The 24875-nt window shown below is 34.4% G+C and overlaps 1 protein-coding gene across 2 annotated transcripts in view; it reads left to right on the top strand.

Annotated features, from left to right (window-relative positions):
• Positions 1 to 24875, top strand: part of TLK1 (tousled like kinase 1) — a 137796-nt gene that overhangs the window by 104636 nt on the left and 8285 nt on the right. For both annotated transcript variants that reach the window (XM_002923909.4, XM_034654726.1), the window contains 7 exons: positions 3326 to 3392; positions 15328 to 15425; positions 17687 to 17768; positions 21749 to 21840; positions 21926 to 22015; positions 22160 to 22329; positions 22629 to 22764. In XM_002923909.4, the coding sequence (XP_002923955.2) occupies positions 3326 to 3392; positions 15328 to 15425; positions 17687 to 17768; positions 21749 to 21840; positions 21926 to 22015; positions 22160 to 22329; positions 22629 to 22764 (735 nt within the window). The remainder of the gene's footprint in view (positions 1 to 3325; positions 3393 to 15327; positions 15426 to 17686; positions 17769 to 21748; positions 21841 to 21925; positions 22016 to 22159; positions 22330 to 22628; positions 22765 to 24875) is intronic.

Raw genomic sequence — 24875 nt, 5'->3', positions numbered from 1 at the left:
TTGCCCTCTTAACAACATTAAGTCTACTCATCCATGAACATAGAAGTCTTTTAATTAGTTTCCATTAATTTCCTTAGCACTGTTTTGTAGTTTTTAGTGTACTAGTCACTTCCTGGGTTCAATTTATTTCTAGGTATTTTATTCTTTTGCATTCTATTATAAATGGAATTGTATTCTTAATATCCTTTTTAGATTGTTCATTGCTGGTGTATAGAAACAACTGATTTTTGTGGGTTGATTTTGTACCCTGCAACTTTGCTGATTTATTAGCTCTGGTGATGTTTTTTTCTTCATTCTTGGAGATTTTCTACATCTAGAGTTAAGGTCATCTGCAAATAGAGATAGTTTTACTTTTTCTTTTCTCATTCTGATGCATGATGTTACGTTTCTTTTTCTTACTTAACCCCTCTGGTAGGACTTCCAGCACAATATTGAATAGTAATGGTGAAAGCATCATTGTCTTATTTCTCATCTTAAGGGGAAAGCTTTCAGACCTTCACCTTTGAGTATGATGTCATTTGTGGGTTTTTAATAAATGCCCTATATTGTGTTGAGGAACTTCTGTTGCTAGTTTTTGGGGGGCTTTTCAAAGGCAGACTAGTCTCATGTCCCACCCTCCCTCATTTAAAAAATCTAATCCTCAATGCATAGCTCATAGTTTAATGTTCACTAAAGGTTTGCTAAATTATACAAATAAATGGGCTTGCTATTTTTTTAAGTGCCTGTAATAGTCTTATTTACCATAAATTGCATTCCTTAACTTTGACACTTTGAGTAGCCTAGTATTTAGTACTTTCTGCAGAATTAGCTTATTAGTGCTTCAAAACCAAGCAGAGAGAAAGTGGTCAATATATATTTTTTACTATTTATTTGAAGCTTAATAGTTATAGTAGTAGTATTCAAAATGCCAGAAGTAAATAGCTAAGTTCTGCTGCTGATGAAAGTTACATTAATCTCCAGTGAGAATTGTATGTGTTTAATATCAGGAGTAGATCTATGAAATAATGCTCTGGGATCAAAGTTTTTTAAATCAACGAAGAAATATCACTCTACTAAGAAAATTTAGGGAGGGAATATTTGTATGCATTTGCTTTAGCTGTATGGATGTGGATGGTTTGAACCACAAAACAAAACATAATAACAGCTGAAACTAAGTGCTGTTAAATAGCAAATATGTATTACATTATGCTGTAAGATAACCAAACAATATTCAACAAACTAAATCATCATGGAACTAATTGATATTAATTGATNGCTTAACCGCTGTGCCACCCAGGCGCCCCTGGGATCAAAGTTTTTTAAATCAACGAAGAAATATCACTCTACTAAGAAAATTTAGGGAGGGAATATTTGTANTTTTTTATTTTTTATTTTTTATTTATTTATTTTTTTTAAAGATTTTATTTATTTATTCGACAGAGATAGAGACAGCCAGCGAGAGAGGGAACACAGCAGGGGGAGTGGGAGAGGAAGAAGCAGGCTCATAGCAGAGGAGCNAGCTAAGTTCTGCTGCTGATGAAAGTTACATTAATCTCCAGTGAGAATTGTATGTGTTTAATATCAGGAGTAGATCTATGAAATAATGCTCTGGGATCAAAGTTTTTTAAATCAACGAAGAAATATCACTCTACTAAGAAAATTTAGGGAGGGAATATTTGTATGCATTTGCTTTAGCTGTATGGATGTGGATGGTTTGAACCACAAAACAAAACATAATAACAGCTGAAACTAAGTGCTGTTAAATAGCAAATATGTATTACATTATGCTGTAAGATAACCAAACAATATTCAACAAACTAAATCATCATGGAACTAATTGATATTAATTGATTTTTAACTCACAAGAATAGTAGCTATTGAAAGCTATAGATAAAACAAAACATGCTTACCTCTAAATTATAGAAATTCCCAGCCATCTGCATATGTAGGGGCTTTGCAACTTTGCATGAGAGCTGGACTTCTTAGTAGAATGTAGTTTCAAAAATTTTGAGAAACTCAAATTGCACCAAATTTTCATTGGTGGCATATATGCCTATCCAGAAGCTATTTGCCAAAAATTCCTATAGCTTTTGTTTATTAAATTAGTTGAGATTTTATCCGTTTTGGTTTCCAAACCTTTTAACATTACCTTTCCCTCCTCCTTTCCTTCCATCTACAGTCACACTGTTAACACTTCTCTGAGTTTACTTGAAGCATCTGCTACAACTGTCCACTGTTGCTATATTTAGTATAATAAAATGAAGCAGTTGTGTTAACCTAAGACTGGGTAGACAGGTTTAATTTTAAATGTTTCAAAATGCCAGAAGTAAATAGCTAAGTTCTGAATGGAATATGAAATGGAACTTGTTTTATTGTGGAGTGGTTTCATTTTATCAGAAAACAATCATTTTTTCCTCAGGAAATGTTATAAGTGTTTATGTCTTATTATGGTTCTACACGTATTAAGCTAGTTATATTTCAGAGTTACATATGAATATTTGCAACTAAAAATAACTATAAAGTACTTTCAAGATTTAAAGTCTTATGTCTATTTATATTTATTAAAAATTTGGTGCTTTGACTATAGTTTTAGCATTCCTTTTCCTAACACATGGAAACGGAAAAAAATTTTTTTTCCTTGTTTTTTTTTTTTTTTTTTTTTAAACCGGTACCCAACTGGACTGACTCTCTTTGCAGTAATTTTCTAGTACTCTTAGAATAAAATGAAATTCATTCCTTGGTCTGGAAGTCCATACATAAGCTGGCCCCTGCTTCTCTGGCTGTTTTGATACTTACATTTTTTTCTCTTCTTACAGTATGCCAGCCTGTGTCCATCTTAGCATCCTTACACTTGCCCGCCCAGGTTCTCTTGTAGTTGTCTTTTTGATGTTTAGATCAAGACCACCTCCCTAACACTCAGTACAAATTAGTGTAATCCAATGTCATTATCATACCACTCTTTTTTGTTTTCTTCATAACGCTTACTGTTATTTGGGTTTATTTCTTTATTGTTTCTTTTCTGCCTCCTTAGTGGAGACTATAGAATGTAAGTTCAAACTAAAATGAAAAGAGAAAGTGTCTTTTTCATTGTACCCTTAGGATTGAAATTCTAGAACATCACTTGATACATAGCACTCATTAAATAGTTGCTGAATTTATGAATTAGTTGTTCCATCTGTAAGTATTAGGTGTATTCTGAAGAATATTGTAAAGGACTTTTGGCTTCTATTTTGGGCTAAAAGTTGTCAACATTGTAGTATTTCCAATTATCTTCTTTTGCTGGTTGTTAATAAGATACAATAACTATTAATCTTAATATCTAGAATTACAATTTCATTTTTGACAGGTTGACTTTGGCAGAATATCATGAACAGGAAGAAATTTTCAAACTTAGACTAGGACATCTCAAAAAGGTATGTGAAACATATGCTGAATTTTTAGTTTGTAATCAGAGGTTGTGGAGAGTTTGTATTATCAGTCTCTTATTGGAGAAGTCATCTTATGAGAGAAAGTATCCAGATTTTAGCCAAAAAAAAAAGGGGGGGGAGCTTTAAAGTTGTATTTTTAAGTTGAATATATTAAAATAACATTCCTTTACCTTGTGGCAGCTTACAAACGTTGAGATGCTGATAATACCATGTCCCTATAGTGGAGAAGTGACTCCTGGCCAGACTTTCAGGGCTTAGGATTATTCTGCTTAAATACTATTTTTGTAAAAATGCTTCATTTTTAAGATGGAATGTAAATTTCCACATTGTTTGTATCAATTTATAATAAACTGAAATAATTATAAATTAATAAACTTGTTTCTTTGGCTTAACTTTTAAGCTATTAAATGCTTGATTAAATGTTTCGATTAATATATGTACATTGGCAAATTTCAAAAAGCCTAATCATCAGTAATAGTATAAAGTGATATAGTTTATCAAAATGCTATGTGTTATTATAGTAAATTTTTATAATGTATAGCTTTGTACTATTTGTAAACAAATTGTAATCAGGTCATTGTTTTTATAGCTCATATTTTTAGTTCAAACCGTTTCAAATTAATAATAATAGAGTAGATTTTCCCACTCAAAATGAAGTTACTGACAGATGTAACATTATTTTTCTTTCACCCAATTTTTTATTCTGCTTTTTGTGACATTACTTACATATTTTTTTAATAGGCTGAATAATTGCTAAAATTGAGTTAGTGAACTAATTAAAGATAGATAGCTTCAGTGAAATGGTCTTCCAGGGGTGGGGGTGAGGTAGGACAGAGAAACCTGTTCTGGTAGCAGCTGCTATCATACTGTGTACTGTTTTATTTTTTGGAATACTATCAAGGTGCTTCAGAACCCTGCCACTCAACTACAGGGAGCAGAACAAAATTATAAATATAAATCTATAAATATATATATATATATATATATATATATATATATATGTAATTTGTATTAGTGTTTTTTAACTATGTCATATCTGTCTATGCCCCTGCTCAGAAAAGTTTCAACGCCAAACTACTTTAACAGTAAATGCTAACGTAATTTATTCTGGTCTTTTTTTTTTTTTTTTTTAAGGTGTATTTTCTTTTGTCGTAATTACTATTTTTCCTGCTCTTTGAGATATAGTAGACAACGTCAGTCTCTCCTCTGTAACAGATGGAGTTGTAGTGGGACTCTTGAAGGATTTTATAGTGCAGAATTAGTACCGGTATTTGTGTGTCCACCTAAGCTATTTTGATAATGAACTCATAGAGACCTATGTTTGATGTCCCCTGTAAAGATTTATAAATTATCTTCTAACTAGCCTTTCATGATAATGGGACACTTTAACTGGAGGGTTATTACTTTCACATATAATAGTTAATTTTAAATTACTCTTTCTAGTGGTGAGATTCTTCCATGTGTGTATCGTATTTTATGAAAACCTCTTATATACAATCTGAAATTATAAAGCAGTTAAATTAGAAATTGGTGATTTGTAGTACAAAAAAAAATACTTCACTTTTTGAAAAGCTTCAGAGAAGGGTTTGCTTTTGGTTTTGGTTGGTTGTGCTTGGTTGATTTTAAAGCTTTACTGGAAAATATTGAAAATTTTTGGTTTCTCTGAAACACTTCTGTGTAAGTGTTCTAAAGTAAGGTATACTTAAATGTCTAAATACTATATGAACAGTTGCAAGCTGTTGTAGAACACTATACTTTCACTTCTAACCTCCATATTAGCCTCTTTCCCTGGGTTTGACTTCTCCATTTTTTTAATTTACTTATTCTTTCTAATAACTGTCCCTTCCGTAATCTTTTTTCCTGTTTTATTTTTTTCAGCTTTTATCAGATTTACTGAGCAGCTCTAGATTTCTAACTTTATCTTCTTAACCAATATACAATATTACTTTTCTTTGACCAATATCATGGAATATTTGGGAGAGTGAATAAACTACTAATGCTGAAATAGGCTCTCATGTCTTGAATTCTCACATTCTCTTCTAAGGGCTATTTTGGGTGAGAAGAATGAATGCATTATAAAGAAAGTTGTTGGTAGTACGTGCAGGGAACAAAATTGAGTTAAGTAGAGTCATCTTAGAGCACAAATAAATAGCAGTTGCTTGCTTACCACTGGATATTAATTTTTGAGTGGCAAAATTAAAAAATAAGCATTAAGTCACATGTTTTAAAAATAAGTTATTTGGCATTCTAAAGCACAGTTGGAAAATAGGCCATTAAAGTAGGTCATTCTGTTTTCTGAAAAAGTAGATTGGATACTTTTAACACATAGAGAACAAGCTTCAGTTAAGAGAAAAGATGTAATCGCCTCTGTCTTATCAGCTCCCTGTGCTCCTGGGTTTATTAAGCTGTCATGAACTGTACCCAACTTGTAACTATATAGTTTCTACCATAGGCTGGTTCTGATATGTTAATATTTGAAGTCCTTGTAACCTGCACAGGAATTAACCTATACTGTGTCAGCTTAGGGTTTATATTTGGAGCCCAGCATACTCTTGCTCTCTCTCTCTCTCTCTGGCTTTAATAAAAACTCTTAAAGTTCAGTAGAATTATTAGATTAAATTTGTGGGCACCAAAAGAGAAAACTTATTTCACTGAGGAAGACCATGCTGTTTGGACATATGAGACTGGAAGGCCTATTTACTTTTTCTTGAAATGAATAATTTATCATGTGCTTTGTATTTTATAAAGATCATCATAATAATTGAATAGGTAAACTGAAATATGAAAAAGTGTATTTACCACTGAATAAATCACAAAGTTCAGTTCACATTCTGTGCTGTTCTGCAGGGTTAGAAATAGAATAAATCCAAAGCTATTAATGTGATAGAGTAAGGAATGAAAGTTAAGCAAAAGCCTCCAAAAGTAAGCCTGTGGATAACATAAATAGATGTTTCTGGGGCTTAAGAGCTTATTAGTTTTGTCTTCTGAGATTAGGAAAATCACTGTGCAGCATCACTTTTTTTTTTTTAGTATGTCAAGAATTCTTTAATATTTTCAGTTACTCTATTTAATGAAATCATTGCTTACTCATTCACTAAATGATTGATTTATTTCCATTCTCTGCCTGATACAGGCATGATTCAAATTCCCATTTCAGGAGCATGATACTACATTTTATGGACTTTGAAGTTTTAACCATTCTCGAGCGAACATTAACATTAACTTTTTTTTTTTTTAAAGACTTTATTTATTTATTCGACAGCGATAGAGACAGCCAGCGAGAGAGGGAACACAAGCAGGGGGAGTGGGAGAGGAAGAAGCAGGCTCACAGCGGAGGAGCCTGATGTGGGGCTCGATCCCATAACATCGGTATCGATCCCATAACGCCGGGTTCACGCCCTGAGCCGAAGGCAGATGCTTAACCGCTGTGCCACCCAGGCGCCCCTAACATTAACTTTTTGAATGCTAACATCTTCTCCCTATGTTTTGTTAAAATTAATAAAGCTAGTAACCGGCGAAGCGAAACATGAACCTTCCTCCACTCGCATTTCAGTGACAGTACCTATACACTTATTCCTACAGTAGTTCTGCTGTACTTAGATAGCAAGTTGATTCTTTGTATTCAGAAGAATTAATTCACTCAAGCTTTCTTTGCATCTGTCTTAGAATAGTGGCAGTGTTTGCTTTTTGTTTTTTTAGAAACATGCTTCATTTTCATTGCAGATAAAGGAGATGAGTTAAGTTTTCACACACAGATACTCTCATTCCCTCACATGTTATTTTCCTTGAGTATTGTTAATGACTGTTACATCAGCTAGAATATTTCTTATTAGCTGATATATTGCTTTTCACTCTAAATTTATTTTTAAAGATCAACAGAAAAAGCACATTTTTAAATAAAAACTATAAAAACTCTGTAACATAATCTTGCCTTTTACGTAGCTTAAGAATTTAAAAGAATAGAACAGAGAAGAACTATATAATAAAATATATGGAGACTATGCAAATTATTCCCAAAACAGCTTTTAAAAAATAACTTTTCTCTGGTAGTGATTATGTACAAACTTACCCAGTTATCCCTTAGTAAAAGCTTATAGTTGCAGCAGGAATACTTTTCTATCTTTAAATGTTGGTTCTTTGAGGCAAGGCTACTAACTATCCCATTCTATGTACTTGTGCCACGTGTGGAATCTGTGGATTTATGGAAACTAACAGATTCTATGCCAGTTAGCTTTTATGGTTGATCCTGTTTTGATACCAGTCTTTGGTTAATTCTAGTTATTATAATTTATCTTTTTGATGTGAGGAGTTCTGCTAGGTTGTTGTTTGTATAGTTCAGATCATTATTCTGGAATTGAAGAAAACTACATGGATATGCTTTTCTAGGATTATTACTAAATTAACACAAATAACTTTTTTTTTAAAAGCCCTGAAAAACTATCATCCTTGTAATAGATTCTCTCTGTAGCCAGTATTTAAATGATATAAGTTACCCATCATAGTATCCCAAAATGATGAGGAAATAAGAATTCTGAAAGTTATTAGGACTAATGACTATGTCTTGCCACTGCTGTTACTCAGGTGTGTGTGGTGAACAGCATGCAGATCTGTGTTGCCCTTTATTTAGTCTTCAAGTTTTGCCATCTTCTAGATTTAAAATATTTGATTAAATCAGCTGAAGAAAATAATGCATATAGAAAATTTGACATCTCAGTATGGAATATTAAATAGTGTTAACAGGGATTGGCCTTAATGTTTGTTTTTTGGGTTGTGTGTGTGAATGAGAGGGAGAGAAAGAGAAAGAGTGAGAGAGAGAGGGAGAGAGATTTTATAAATCCTGAATATAAGTGCTGGAAGTTTTTTTTTTTTTTAAAAAACATAACCAATTTGTGATTGAAACAGGATTAGTCAAGAATCATCAGCACCAACACAAATGTATCTTTGCAGACCGAAGGAACCAGCTAAACAATTTGCAGTCATCTCAATCTCTACTAAAACAAAAATCACATCCAACATGCCACCTGACACCATTTCTTTCTCTCTCTCTCCTTTGCTCCTTGCGATGTGGCATTCATCTCTCCTTGTGCCTCCGTTCTGAAGAGATAACAGTATAGCAACAACTCTACCACTGAAATCCTGTTCTCTGACCGATATTGGCACCTGCAAAGAGAAACAACCAGTAACAGGCAGCAGCAGCATCAGTATTAATCTTCCATGATGAAATCTTTACAGGTCAAGAACAAGCACACAGCTCTTTTCTCACTCCTTCCCAGTGGACCATGCAACTAGTTGAAATGGAAGACAATGGATTGTCTACAAGCCTTTTGAACAGTGGAGAATACAGGGCATTGGTTTTAGGTGAATTGACCCCCAAATATTCTTGAAGTTTGATATCTCCTTTGGTCTTTCTTTCTAGAATACCATTGTCATCTAATTTATCAAATCCTTAGTATAACCACAAAGAATAAATTTGCGTATGTGACATTTATTGTCACTTAGGTTTGAATAAAAATATGAGATTAATGAGCAGTATAATTCTAGAAGACTTAATCTCTAAATCTGTGTGTTCACCTTTATATTCATGGCAATGTCTAGAGGAAATCTCTTGGGAATTCTTCTCTCAATTAAAGCCAACCACACTGTACATTATATTTCTCTAGAACATAAGAAAAGATACTACTTGTATAAGGCAGTAGTTTTCAGAGAAGTCTGGTGAAAATACACTATAGTAGAAAAGGTCATGATGAAGCCCATGAAGAATGTTATGAGGTTCCTGACTTCTTGGCATGTTTGGGCAAGAAAAGTGCCAAGAAGAGTGTTAGAACTCTAAACTTGACATTCTGTTCTTACTACTGTTTCCCTTTTAAAAATGAGTAGTCATCTATAAAAGATGACTTTGCTGAGAGAACATGGGACTGGCTGTAGATAGGAAAACTCCCAGTGTTCAGATTTTACCTCCTGCTCTTACTATGAATCCATAAACATCACTTGCTCTGTGTTTCTTCATTTGCAGTCATACATCTTAACTTGGTAGTAGATTTTCAATTACCAGAATGAGCATTTGAGGTAAAATGTGTTTTGCTTCTGTAATGTTTAATATTAATCCAGTTTTATAGGGAATGGAATTTTTTTAATTTGGAGAGAATTTTAGAAGTCATGTTAGCCATTGGTTAGAGCAGAGTTTAATTCATGTTTTTCACAAAAAAAGAAAACAATTGCTTGGCCACTGGCCCTTCCCAATCAGAACTATAACTCCATGCCATTTACAGTTAACCCTTGAACAATGCAGGGGTTAGGAGCACCAGCCTTGTCCCCCCTCCATGTGCACAAAACTCTGCATATAACTTTTGCCTCCCCCAAAACTTAACTACTAATAGCCCACTGTTAACCAGAAGACTTAACCAATAACATAAGCAGTCAATTAACGCAAAGTTTCTATATTATATGTGTTATATACTGTATTTTTACAATAAAGTAAGCTAGAGAAAAATGTTATTAAGAAAATTATGAGGAAAATAACATTTACAGTATGTTATTTCTTGAAAAAAAATCTGCCTGTAGGTGGACCCGTGCAGTTTAAACCGTGTTGTTCAAGGGTCACCTGTATATTCAGGTGCGTCAAGAGAGTCACTAGTCTCTTTCCATCTTTGTGTAGAAAGTTAAATCTTTTCATATTAAAAAGAAAAAAAATCTATGAATCCACCCAAATCCTGAAGAAGGTTCAAAGGAACCTGGCAGTGCGGAGGACTAGACTGTGCTGTAAGGCATGATGCCTGTTAATGTGCTATGGTGTGGGGCCAGCACCTTGTTTCGTGTTTAACATCAAGGAATCTCTAATACAGCAGCAGCAGCTGTAATTTCTTTTTCAAGAAGTGTACTAAATATTTAAATTTTGCCAGTCTGTTGAATTGTTACATTTATTTACTGCTGGGAAGGGTCTTATTTTGTCTTGTTTAAATAGAATGGGGGAACTGACAGAATCAAAACCTGCCTATTTTAACAGTTATTCTCAGGGGTTTTAATGTACATATTTATGCCTTTGAAGAGAGAATAAAATACCACCTCCACCTCCACACCCCACACCCTCCCCCTAAAAAAGAAGGAAATGTAGAGAGAAGAAAACATGAAGGTTCTAAAATAATGATCTAAGCCAGTGAAATCCATCTGAGGGAGATACAGTATGCTCCTATCAGTAATAACCAGCACAGTGACTGGGGAGGGCAGTGGAGGGAGCATTATGTAGTTAGGAATGACCCACCCCCCGACCCCCACCCCAGGAATTTCATAATTTTTGTCCCCTCCTCCTGCTGCCCAGTTTTCAATCTACATAATCATACTCAAGCAAAAACAGGGTTATGGGCAATAGTGTCAAAACTGATCTCTGGAAGTTCAGACTTGCTTTATCTGTGTGGTTTTTTGGTTTGTTGTTTGGAAATCCAATGGTTCATATCTTTCATATCCATATTTAAAGTATTTGAAAGCATATAATAGAAATAATCTGGGGACGTTGCAACAGGGGTAAAGATGAAGTAAATTGTTAGTGATTTTCTTCTTAATTCTTTTTTTCTGCACTGCCCTTTCTCTTCATTAGCTTCTGATAGTGCCTTTGTTAATTTTACCTTTCACTTTCCTGGTGATAAACTTTTAGAATGACATTATAGTTTATGAAGTTAAAAAATTTGAGGACCTGCGGATACCAACTTTTGCCAGGTTAATATTGTTCATATTACTAAAATGAATTTGGAGTTAAACTTTTTGAAACCTTATCCTGAACTAGTTTTCCTAGTTCAGTTATAGTGCTGTTGAATAGACTGTGTGAAGTGATACGCTTTTCTCTTCTCCTGCTACTTCATAATATACTATATAGAATTTCCTTTACCAACTCTCATTGATTTTAGGCAAGCTGAGAATGATATATCAAAATGCTCTCTATCTTATCTTGGCTTTATCGAAATTGAGGGGTTTTTTTTGTGGATATAACGTAACATTTTCAGGATTTGTTGAAGAAGTTTAAACTAGTATGTTTAATTTTTTCAGGAAATGTATCAGTTTTACATGTGAAAATGCATTTTATAACTTTTTAAGCTTTATAGCTTTAATGTCTACACACCCCACCTTTCTTTTAGTAATTGCTGTTTTAAAAATCGCCATTATGGGAAATGCACAAAATTCCGCCTACCAGTTTTAACCTGGCATTTTTACAGAGATTCTATATTTCTATTACTGACTTTTGGCTTAGAAAGTCCAGCCACGGGGATAGTTGCCAGAAATTACTTTGCTTACAAATAGAAAGCATTTCTGTGTCAAACTTCTGCTGAAGGTTAAGTTGCTGTGGAATTTGCCTTCCATATAAATTTTTAAAAGGTGAAAGTTTTGGAAGGTGGTATGTTTTGCAGGTTAAACAGTGAGACAGTATTGAGATCTGTTGTTGTATACTTGTACGACTTGGGTTTTAATTCAGAATATTAAGAGCTTATTTTAAAATACTGTTAAAATAGCTGTAGTAAATACTGTTAAATTGTCCATTGCTGTATCTTCCTGTTTAAACAGAAAAGAGCTGTGTCCTTTTACTGTATGTGATCACCAAACCTACCTCTCTCTCTAAAAGTCTGTTCTTACTCATGTTTCTTCTAGACCTCTGCTTTAACTGCTCAGCTAGTGGATGACTCGAGGATTGAAAGTTGGTATTATTAAACCCAATCTATCTAGTTGGATTATCTCTCTTGTATTTAGTAATCTGGCCTAGTTTTGCCAATGGGTTTGAGGATTCCATTCCATAATGAACTCAGATCAGTTATGAGCCTGGGTCATACTTGCTTTGCCTGAGCCCTGTGAAAATGATTAATTCTGAGGACAGCCCAGAGATTAATGTCAATCTCAAGCAAGGAGAATGTAGTCTACAGGATAGATCTTTGGAAGTGACTGCACTAAATATAAATCAGTTGATGAGACTACTGTATTCTAGACTGTTGTACCCTGGGGCCATACCAAAACTGGGCTTTGCCCCTTTATATAAAGAAAGGGTACTAGGCTGTATTGCCCTAACATTTCCCTGAAAGTATGTGTGTTAATCTGCGTGGGCTGCCATAACAAAATACCATAGACTGGGTGTCTTAAACAACAGAAATTAATTTTCTCACAGTGTGGAAGGTGGAAATCCAAGATCAGGGTCCATCCAGCAGGTTCAGTTTCTCATGAGGATCTATTTCTTCCTGGTTTTAGATGGCTGCCTTCTCAAGTCCTCACGTGTCTTATTATCTGTGCTCCCACAAAGAGGGGACAGGGTAGGGGGGATAGACTTCTCTCTCTCCCTCCATATAAAGCCACTAGTCCCATCATGAGGGTCCCCACCTTCATGACCTAATCTAATTCCCAAAGGCCCCATCTCCAAATACCATCACATTAGGGTTTAGGGCTTAATAGGAATTTTAGGGGAACACAAACCTTCAGTCCATAAGAGTATGTATACTTTTTTTTTTTTCCTAATGGGGTTTAAGAGTTGCAGAATTATCTTTCCCCCAGAAGTGTGTCACTTTGGTTTAAGGTCCAAGATGTGTGGAATAAATTTATTAAATTACAATATGGAAGATGTAAATGTATTTCACTGACTACGAAAGAGTTATGTTTATCGATATATAAGAGTTGGTTATTAGGGAAAAAAGATTTGGTTATAGTTCCTTTACTTGACATTTCCTCTTAAATACAGAAGATGCAGCTTTTTCTTTTTTTTTTCTTCTTAGTGCTTCTGCCATTTTGTTTTTCCTAAACTTTATAATTCAAACCAAATGCAGCTTGCCTGTGCTTTTAGATTGTAAGATTTTATGGGACATATCTGGTCATGTTTTGTAGAGGACAAAAAAAGTTTGCTTAACTGACACAGACCTACATTTTACTTTAATAAGTGTTTATTTTGCAATGTTGGTTACCGCCATTGTATAGACCTCTGAAGATTACCAAAAAATATTAAGCAAATGTAATTGTATCAACAGTCTAGTTGAATCTCATAATTATATATTTATTGACTCAGTAAAATTTAATTTCTATAAATTCTCTTTTGAAATAGTATCCCCATACCACAATTTCAAATAAAAGTTAAAACAATTATTTCAGTAGGTATCCTAATAGTTAGACATTTCACGGTTTTATCAGATATTTAAAATTCCACCAGCCTTCCAGGTGTTTAGTAGCTTCCTACATGTGTAAGAATCAAATTTAATGGCAAGTTTTTAAGACCACAAATATTAGTAATATGGAAAGAAAAGGTTACCATTTTGTAAGTTCTGTAGTATAAATGAATTTGAATTTTTTCATACTCATGGACATACCTGTATAGCCAGTTTCTTAATTCTACTTCATATATCTTTATAAATTAAGACAACTAAGCTGTGATTTGAGTCTTGTTCCAAAAGATTTTTAATCTATTTCCTGGCCTTATGATGAATCTGCAATTATTTAATCCCCTAGAGTATTTATTACCTTTTCTTTTTTCATTAAAATAAAAAATATTTGTGACTGAAGCTGTATTAAGTATTTTCAGTTAAATTAAAACAGTCTGTTCAGTGTATGTATTTTTTAAAAAATCTCCCCAAAATTCTAGAAAGGTTTGCCTTCATTTAAATTTACTGTGACAATTTCTATTTATCATCTAATGCCTACTCCATATTAAATATATGTGCAACAAGTAGTTGGTTGAGTTTCATTTTAAAATAATAAAAATAACCTTAAGAGTCAAGTGGAATACAAACAACATACTTAGATTTAGTTTTTTTTAATCTGTGAATATTTGTTTTTCTTTATCATACTTAGAATTCCTTTCAGTTTAAGCCTTAGATAAAGGTGTTATACCCTTTATGCCTCTTATTATCTGCTTTGGAATGAAATGATACTTACATTTTTGAGGTAAACTTTAGAATTATTTTTTAGATAAAGATTTTTTAAATCAAAGATAAATCATTAGAAGAAAAGGAGCTAATATAATACAGAGATGTTTACGTGTAATATTAAAAACAACCTCTGTTCCATGAAGTATAGATTTATAATGGTGTAGTGGATACACATTTAGGTCAAGGCAATTTGTATTTGTTTATTTACTCAACAAATATTCAGAAATATTTTAAAATTGGGCATGTCTAGAATTTTCCACCAAAATTTTGTATATCCTTATCTGTCCCTTATGTAGTATTCAAATTTATATTGACAAAAAGATGTGTAAGATAGGTGGTTATTTGGGGTGTGATTTTTTTAAATGTCCTCAAAATTGTATATTTTGAGACATGAAAAATATTTATCAAAATTTTTACATTAAATGTTGACTTTCTTTAGGATTTGCCTAGAGCTGCTCTGATAACTGAGGATCTACCACAGCTATCTATATAATTTTTGTTTTAGAGTCTCTAAGATTGCAGTGGTGGTCAGATTGTGTGTGTGTGTGTGTGTGTGTTTCAAACATTGTAAGGTCTAGAAATAATCGGTGGTTCTGTCTTCTTCCTTTTTTCCTTTTTTGACTATTGTAAAATACCTTCATTCATTTGTTTTGTATTATTATTCCCTCTTAAATTAAAATTGGGATGTACCAGAAATAAAACTTTCATCTCATTTTGTATTATAAGTCAGCCTCAACTACCTTGCAGTCATTTTCAGTTTAGATATTATAAAAATAGATTTCTTGTAGTACAGAATAAAACTCAGCATCTCATTAGGTATAGATTTTTATGTGGAGGATGGTTTCTTGAAATAGGCTTTTGCCTTATCTCTTTCCATCTTTCAGGCATTGAGAAGTGCACTTTGGTCTTTTAACTCAGTGGTACTTTATAATATACTATTCTTTCCGTCACTGTAAAAAATTGATGCATGGGTAAAAATATCTTTTTTATATTGCAAATAAATTGAGCTTGTTATAGTCCCCTCTCTTCATTTTCAGGAAGAGGCAGAAATCCAGGCAGAACTTGAACGTTTAGAAAGAGTCAGAAATCTTCACATTCGAGAGCTCAAAAGAATAAATAATGAAGATAATTCACAGTAAGTCATTATTCATATTTTACAGTTTTACGTGGTAAAAAGTTTTTTCTCTCCTGTGGAGAGCGTAAACACAATATTTCCTTGTTGGGGGGCTTCTCAGAACACTTAGAAAAAGATCCAGAATCCTTCCCATTTTCAGAAGGCCTTGTATGATCTGGTCTCTGGCCCCCCTCACCACCCCCATCTCTGTCCCCCCCTCATTTATACGTTGTACACAAGCCAGCCGCCCCGAACATGTTTATTTAGCACAATCCCAACTCAGGTCTTTTGTGCTTGCCATTTCCTCTGCCCGAAGTGTTCTTCCTCTAAATATCTGAGTGGCTTACTCCTTACTTCACTGCAAATGATGATTAGAGAGGTTGTCCCTCGGCCACCCTGTATAAGATACCAGTCTTCGTCTCCACTCCATCCCCTTCTCAGTATCCTTGCCTTGCTTTATTTTTTCATAGCATTTATCACTACCTGGAATTACAGTTATATTTTTCAGTTATTGCCTGTCTCCTCAATTAGAATGTAAGCTACATGAGAGCAGAGACCTAGTTTTATTCTTGCTATATCCCCAGATCCTAGACCAGTACCTGGCACATGCTAGGCCCAAAATAAATATTTGTTGACTGAATACCAAAGTTAGTATTACAGTAGTGAAGGAAAAATTATTTCAATTAACAGGATTTATGCAAAAACTGTAGAAGAAATAGAAGTTTAAGTTATAGCCTCTGTTCTTATCCTTGCTTATCAGAATGAGTGCCATAAATATTAAATGCTAAGGAACTCGAAGAGAAAATAACTGTGGACTGGTGGGAGCTTTATGACAAAGATAGAAATTAAGCAAGGCACTACTTGGATTTAATTGATGTAGAGGAGAGGAAGAGTATCTTTTTATACTTTAAAAGATTTGTCATGTCATTTAAAGCTTCATGACCTAATATGAATGTTGCAATTGGAAATGGCCAGTTTCTCTTATGAACTGTAAATGTCTTGCTTAAAAGAAGGCCTATTCATGATCATTTGTATTTATGTTCATAAATATACAGATCCTTCCTGTGCATAAGGTGAATGAAATAACATAGTTATGGAATAACCCAAAATGTACCAGATGAAAATTCTAGTAAAGTAGATAGGACAAAACTAATTTATAGTGTCTCTTCTGAAAATTATGTTCAGACTTATTTGTGGATATGACTGAATCCACTTGATGAATATTAATTGTTAAAGCTTTAACATTTCACTTTAAAACTAAACAGGGGAGTGCCCGGCTGGCTCAGTCAGTAGAGCTTGTGACTCTTGATCTTGGGTCGTGAGTTCAAACCTCACATTGGAGGTAGAGGTTACTTTAAAAACAAAAACAAAAACTTAGCAGAAATCTGTCTTATTAATAAATTCTTCAAGAAAAGAAATTGTCAAAGCTATAGCCAATTGATTTTGAATAAAGTAATAAAATATATTTACACCTGGAATTAATAAAGCAATCATTGTTTTGGTTTTTGTTTTTTAATTTCAAGAGTGTACATTTTGGAATCATGTTTTTCCACTAAGCCCTGTCATGTATTAACTGTTGACCTGAGCAAGGTTACTTAACCTTTCTGTGCAGTAGTGCCCTCATCCATAAAATAAGAGATGGTAGCAAGGCCTGCTTTGTAGGGTTGGTTGAGAAATAAATGAATTAATACATGTGAATGCTTAATATATAGCAGGAGCAGTAAATGTTAATTAGTAATAAGAGTATTATCTGTGAGTGATTTTTTTTCTAAGGTTCTTTTTAAAGCTTTCATTTTTTTAATTGGAAATTGAAATTTTATTTATAGAAGTCCAAAGACAGTAAAATTTAATCATGTATGAAGGCCAGTTTATACAATTATTTTTAATCATATGTCAGTACTAATGTAAAATCTTGATTAACCATACTCCCAAGATAAAAGCATATTTTTCTGTGGGAAATAATTCCTACTGAGTAGTTGTAGGATTTCATAAAGCTCTTAGAAATAGAATAGTTGGTAGGTACGTCTTTATCAGAGTGCTGTTGGTTATTGAACCTGAATGTTCAGCTAAATGTTAAGCTTAGTGAACACCAAAGAGTTAAGATTGCAAGTAGTCATGCAGGTGGAGCACGAGAAGCAATACCGAATGGAATTCAAAATTAGCAGAAGAGTAACTGAGAAAGAAATAGCTTGAAGTAGAAGAGAGGGTGGAACTTTATTGTGGAAGGAACCTTTTTGTGTGTGTTTTTATGTGCCTACGTGTCTTTTTCTCTCACCCTGAAGGTTCAAAGATCACCCAACATTAAATGAAAGATATTTGTTACTTCATCTGCTTGGTAGAGGCGGCTTCAGTGAAGTGTATAAGGTAACACAGATTTTTGTCTGTTCTTACACTATAATAGCAAAGATATAGGAGTACATGGTTAAGAAGTACTTGTCTTTTATTGACTGATTTTATGATTTTTTGACTGATTTTATGTCCCAATTCTGGTTACTAAAGAGCCTGATAGCTTAGCTTGTCTTATCTCAAGAGTGGAGACACTCTGCGTGTCACACTCATGTCTGGTACTTTGTTACCAGCAGCCAATCCGATTCAAATAACGGTTATTAGAATCAGGAGAGGCAGGTGGCCATTTAATATAGTACATTTATGGAAAGATTGTACCCCGTAATTTAAACGTGTGTCACAAGTCTTACATGTCCTGAATTTACCCAAATCTCTACCTATTTTAAGGCCATTGTTTCTTAAATGCACCTGTATATATGTAGAAAAATTTTTAGTCACCGTGTTCAGTGTTTTGTATTTTACCTTTTTTCACTTTACATTGTATCTTTCTGCCCAACCTTTAAATTTCATAGTTCCTGGGGCACCTGAGTGGCTTAGTCCATTAAGTATTGGACTCTTGATTTTGGTTCAAGGTCATAATCTCAGGGTCATGGGGTTGGGCTTAATGCCCAGGGGGGAGTCTGCTTGTCCCTCTCCCTCTGCTTCTCCCCCTGCTCGCACACACTCTCTGTCTTTCGAGTAAATAAATCTTTTTTAAAAAATTGTAGTTCCTAAGGTCTTTGATCATTCTATATTCTCCTTTTCAAATACAGGTTTCCCCTGCTTTCCAAAGTTTGTGTTAGGCCTCTTCACTTTTTTACGAAAGACCTACATTAGTTCCTGTTTTTCCTAACCAGAAGAAATCCAGAGAGGATTTTAACTCTTACCAAAAAAGACTTTACTGAAGCAGTGTACGTAATATCCATCCTACACTTTCCTTCTGAGTTCCATACCTGTCGGTGTACATGACTTAGTCCTTTTACCTCACATGGATGCTTCATATGCACTAACAAACTCGGGTCTGACACCGAAGTTACCTTCCTCTTCTTCCAAAACCTGTTCTCCTAACACTGCTCCCAGTGCAGTACATGGCATTGCCATCCATCTGCCCAGTCCCTTAAGTGAAAAACTTAGAGGCTATCCTTGGCTCCACCTTTTCCATAACTTCCTTCCCTCAACATAAAACCAGTCCCTGGTGCTCACTGCTAACTTATGTCATTAAGCTCTCTTAAATCCAGCAATGACCCTTCTCCTCTCTCTCTTAGCTCAAGGCCTCCTTGGCCCTTACTTGCATTGCTCCCTGAGCCTCCTAGTTAATCACCTCTTTAGGGCTCATTGAGTTCTCCAGTTTATTGATGCATGCTGCGGCTGGAGTGGCCTTTTGATAAAATGCAGCCTGGGCATCTCACTTTCCTGCCTATAAGCCCCAGGGGCTTCCCATTTGCTCTTAGTAGGATGAAGTCTTATTAAAGTCGTACCCTCACCTTAAACTCAATTCCTGTAGAAAACTTCCCTGTTGGTCTCCCTTTTATAGCTCTTCCTTGACACTTTGTGCTTTGTTTTGTTATGTATTAGTATAGTTAGTGGTTTAGAGCTTGGGTTCTGAAGCCAGATAGGCTGTATTTGCATCCCGACCAGTACTGACTACTGTTTACTAACTGTATATACTTGGGCTTATGACTTACCATCCTCTGCCTCAGTCTTCCACCTGGGAATAACAACAGTGCCTACCTACATCATAGAATTGTTGTAGAGATTTTTTATTTTTTAAATACTTATTTTTGAGAGAGAGAGAGAGAGAGCAGGGGGAGAAGGACAGAGGGGAGAGAAACTCCATGCTGAGCACAGAGCCCTTTGCAGGGCTAAATCCTAGGACCCTGAGAGCTCAGCCTGAGTTGAATGCAAGAGTCGAACACTCAACCAGCTGAGCCACGCAGGCGCCCTGGGTTGTTGTCATGATTGTTGTACTGATTGAATGAGCTGCATCACAGGAACCCTGGTGCTTAGCAAATGTAAGCTCTGCTCAATGAGGCAAGGACTGTGCCTTCTTAGTTTACTGAAGACAAACCTGGATTCTATTCTGGTTCTGACTCTGGGAGAAAATAATGGGATTTGGATGCAGAAAACTTCAGTTCTGATCTTTGTTCAACTGTGAACCGTTTTGTTTTTGTTAAGTTGGACAAGCATTACACATCATGGGTCAGACCTTTCTCACCCATCAGGAGTGATCTGTGAGCTATCTTCCAGTTCCTGGTTCTCTGTTCGAGTAGTAGTTCATCCTCAAGCACTTAATGGTTTAAGCAGCGTTACTCAGACCGCAGAGTAAAAAAGACCGTAGTGGCTCATCTGGATCTAAAAATCACCAAAAGCACAGTTAGCACTCGCTCAGCCTTAAAGTTGCCCAGCCTCTGGGCTCTTTGTCATGACCTTTCGTGACAACGTTCTGCCACTGCCCTATAGTATTTGCACTGTTTTTAATATCACAGCGACTAAGAGGGGCTTTTCTTTTTAAAGAAAGGGCTTATGTAGGAAATAGAAAATGCAGATGGGGGCCTAATAACTTTGTTCAGTACTGACCTAAATACTAAAGACCACTTTCACCCAAACCCCTTCAAGCCTTTTCATGGTTGCCACGTCCACTGGAAAACAAAGCAGCAGATCGTGAGTCAAAAAATACAGACTTTTCTACACCAAGGTGGAAAATATTGACTCAGTTGCTCAGTAATTGACCATATTAGCCTTATGGGAAGGGTATACTTTACTCACCTAATCTTGGGGAAAAGATGTGTCATATATAAGTCAATATATATCGATAATGTTTATTAGTAGTGTACTTAAAATTTTATTCTTTATCCTTTATGCTTTTTTGCATTCTCTCACATGAACTTTTCTTTTTAATCCTTTCTATTTCTTTAAGCTTTTAATAATGTAGTTAGCTAATGTTTAACACTTTATGTGTTCTACCCCATTTAATTCTCTCAACAACCCAAACTTTATAAATGAGCCTGAGGCTAAGAGAGGGTATTAGCACAGAGTTCTGTAGCTGATAAGTTTATCTGACTCCAAAATGAATATTCTTAACTACTGCATGTTATATTATTTCTGATCTTATTAGGCTTTTATGATTTTGTGACAGTTTACCTTTCTTGTTTATTTTTAGGTTAAGTTGATGGGGGGGAGTAGAGACTGGGGACCTGCTTTCTAATATGTAAATTTTAGGTTTTGTTTTTAAAGGGGCACCTTTGTCTATAAATCACAGCAGAACCTAAATTATTAGATAGATCTCTCTAAAGACATTCAGGTGTTTTTTAATTTGTAAATTACCTGAGACCTTAAAGGAATACTTAAGCATTCTAAATTTTTTTTATGTAAGAAGTAGGCTGATGATTCAAACAAACCAGTGTAAAACCTTTTTTTGAGACAACCAGTAAAAATTGAAGACAAGTTGGGTATTAGAAGAGATTTTAAGGAATTATTATTGATGTAGTTAGGTGTGATAATGTTGTATGGTTATGTTTGAACAGTTTCATAAAGTTTAGAGTTTAGAATTTTTTAAACAGTTGGAAATTGTTATGAATTTGTTTATTTTTAAAGAAGTTGGGGAGTTGCTAGGAAAGGTAGAGGAAAAAGGTTTGCTTTATCCAGCCCCATAAAAATGTACTACAGCAATCCGTTTTGTCGGCTTCTTACTGCTTTTGCTGCTCTAGAAGAGCCAGGTCCATGTTAGAAAAACAAATAACAGCTTTATTGTTTTATCTTGACTCAATGTATTGGCATTTATGAAACTCGAATGTGAAAATTCACTTTGAAGTTTTCTCTGATATATACAGTGGAATTGGAATCTTGTTTCTGATAATGTGTTGTTGAACTATGTATAGTCCTAGCAGAGATGATCACCAAAAACTGTAGTGTATGTTCTAATTCCATATTACTATAAAAATTATCACCAAATTTTTTTTTTAATCTCTTAGCTTTTCAGTTGGTCTTTGGTCCTAACTCTTCTATGCCTTGAATCCTAGGCTTTTGACCTTTATGAACAAAGATATGCTGCTGTGAAGATCCACCAGCTTAATAAAAGCTGGAGGGATGAGAAGAAGGAAAACTACCACAAGTACGTACTAAAACTTTCTGGTTTTTATCAAGTGAAAAATACATTTAATAGTCATGGAGAATAAATATACTCTCTCTTCCCATAGACATGCCTGCAGAGAGTATAGAATACACAAAGAACTGGATCACCCTAGGATAGTTAAACTCTATGATTATTTCTCCTTGGATACAGATACGTAAGTGAATATAAGGGTTTAGTTTTTAAGAAAAAATATTTTGCTTTTGCTTTCCTTATTCTGTAGTGATGATATACTCTTCATTTCATCACTGTGATAATTATTGGATATTTTATGTCTAATTTTTTCTCTTTTTCATTGTAGGTTTTGTACAGTGTTAGAGTACTGTGAAGGCAATGACTTGGATTTCTATCTGAAGCAACATAAATTAATGTCAGAGAAGGAAGCTAGGTCTATTGTAATGCAAATTGTAAATGCACTAAGATATCTCAATGAAATCAAACCCCCTATTATACATTATGATCTTAAGCCAGGTAATTAATAAAATCTGTCTAAATTTTTTTAAGCTCTAAAGACTAGTTTTTAAAAGTCATATTTATTAAGTTATCTGAAAACCTGCTCTTTGGTGTAGTTTTTTAAAGTCAGTGGAATACTAGAAGAATTTAAAATGCCCATTGAATCACCACATTTTAAAATTATATTTTAAATTTACATTTTTAACCACGTATTTTAAATATATATCTGTTCCCCCAATGTCAGCTAAAGTAGTAAATAAATGTTTTTCATCTGTGTATCATTAAAAAAAAAAAAAACCTTTATATTTTGTTCTTAGGAAACATCCTTCTGGTAGATGGCACAGCATGTGGAGAAATCAAAATTACTGATTTTGGTCTATCCAAGATCATGGATGATGATAGCTATGGTGTAGATGGAATGGATCTAACTTCTCAAGGGGCAGGCACTTACTGGTAAATGTATAATTTAAAATATCGAAATTGTCTAAATTACTTTTTATGAGAGTTTAGTTTTTATTTTCATGTATCTTTGAGATTACTGTGGTGAGGGTACTAATACGAAGTTTGAGTCAAGAGGGAGATTACTGTTGTCAGTCTTCCTTTTCTCATCTGGTCTTAACTGTAAATATCAGTAAAGTGAAGGGAGAAGAACTTGGCATTGGCAGGTCACTTCAGTATCTACCAGGAACTCCTCACATGGAGAATCATGGATTTTCTTTTGTATGTTCAAGTGATGTTTGTCATTGGTAAAAATACTTATATGAAGATAACATCCTCACTATTACAAGCAATAGCCGTAAGCATGACGTCCTCTCTGTAGAGGTTCTGTGGTTACAGTATTTATTGGAGATGTAGGTTTTGTTGATCATGCATGGGAAAGAAGTTTGGAATATTCTTAGTCTTTGGACTTGGCTCTCAGAAATCACTTTTCATAACTTCATACATATAAACTCTAGATAGAACTCTAGCTTCACAGATCTAAGTCTAAATGAATGTCATTCCCTTCAGAGTACCTAGGTGTTGACAAAAATCTCTTCAGTGTGAATTTTCAAAACTTACTGTCAAATTCACTGAAGTGGAGAATATAGACTATAAAATTTCAAAACAAACTTAGTTTAGCAAAAGGAATAAGATTGTAATTGGAGAGAGAACTGTACTCAACTTTATTAACAAGATGGAGACTACAAACATAACTGTGACACTGGGGTTTCTGGAACAGTCTTCACACAACCTAGGCACAGTTCCACAAGATGCTCTGGGTCTGTATGAACTTTACTTTTCATGAACAGGGATTAGTCGTGTTCATGTGTTCTTTTAAAGCCGTTTTACTTCCAAGTTCTGCTTGTAGCATTTTCTAGGAATATGAGTAAGATAATAGATTGTGGATTTTTCAGCCCATATTTAAAGAAATTTGTCATTCAACCTAGTAACCCCCTAAAAGTTGGTATCCTCAATCAGTAGTCTTCAGACTTTTAGCAAAACGTCTCCTTCATAGAACTCTGGATTCCATGGAAGATAGCTTAAAATAGATTTAGATAGTTCTGAATAATAGATCGTCCTTCCTCTGCAGAGACTCCCACTATGTTGTTTCCCTTGCACTCTGGCTTTGCTAGTTTGAGGGCTGGGCAAGGAGATTTACCTCTGACAGGTGGGCTGGAGCATTTCCATGTAGTAACCTGGAATGTATTTCCCATAGAAGCATGTTTTGCAGAATGGCTAGTTTCCTACAGTCATAGTAGCTGTTTTAGCTATGTATTTGGTAAACTGGGATTTTTCTGTACAGTCTTTTAGGAATACATGTAAACTATTTGTTAATATCACTTACAAGAAAATCAGTTTTGTCCCTCATTCCCTCTCAGGTCGCAAATGCAGCCATTCACTAACTCCTGGTGGTCATTTCTTCCCAGATAGCTTTGGTGTCTTTCCTACAATTCCTCTCCCTGCTTACAGCTTTTTGTCTCAAGAGACAGGGTAGCATAGTGTTTAAGAGCCATTCTTGTTTCATAAATCTACACAAAATAATATACTTTTATTCATAAAACAAATCTGGCTTTTTACTTGATTTGGGGGGTAGGAAAGGATTTACATTACAAATGAGTTATTGGTCATCTTTGGTGGTTCTATTTCAAGAAGTTCCAGAGTTTTTTTTTTTTTTTTTAAGAAATCTGTGCATATCTTGCTGAAATTTAAATGATTTAAATATAAAACTAAAGGAAAAGAGTTTTATTCCCATTTAGCTGTATTATTCCTTTTCAGGATTTTTTAGTTTATCTAAATTTTAGAGGTGGGAGATGCTTGCATCCCTGATGGATCTTTTTATTTATAACCTAAGGTGTGACGAATTTATTTTTACCTTTCCTTAATATAAAATTATAAACGTACAAAAAAAAGTAGAAAATAGTATTTTTGAATACTTAATATATTTCAGATGCTGCTAGGGTTCAAAACTGCACAGGGAATAATAAGAGCTCCTGAGCTGCTCACATTTTAGTGTGATTTTAGTTTAACGCCATAATAGAGGGACCATAATATCTGCTGGTTACATGGGAAAGAAGCAAAACTCA

This window comes from Ailuropoda melanoleuca, chromosome 2 (genome assembly GCF_002007445.2).
Source record: "Ailuropoda melanoleuca isolate Jingjing chromosome 2, ASM200744v2, whole genome shotgun sequence".
Lineage (NCBI taxonomy): Eukaryota > Metazoa > Chordata > Mammalia > Carnivora > Ursidae > Ailuropoda > Ailuropoda melanoleuca.
Note: the sequence above shows the minus strand (reverse complement) of the source record. Positions and strands in the feature narration are given on the sequence as shown.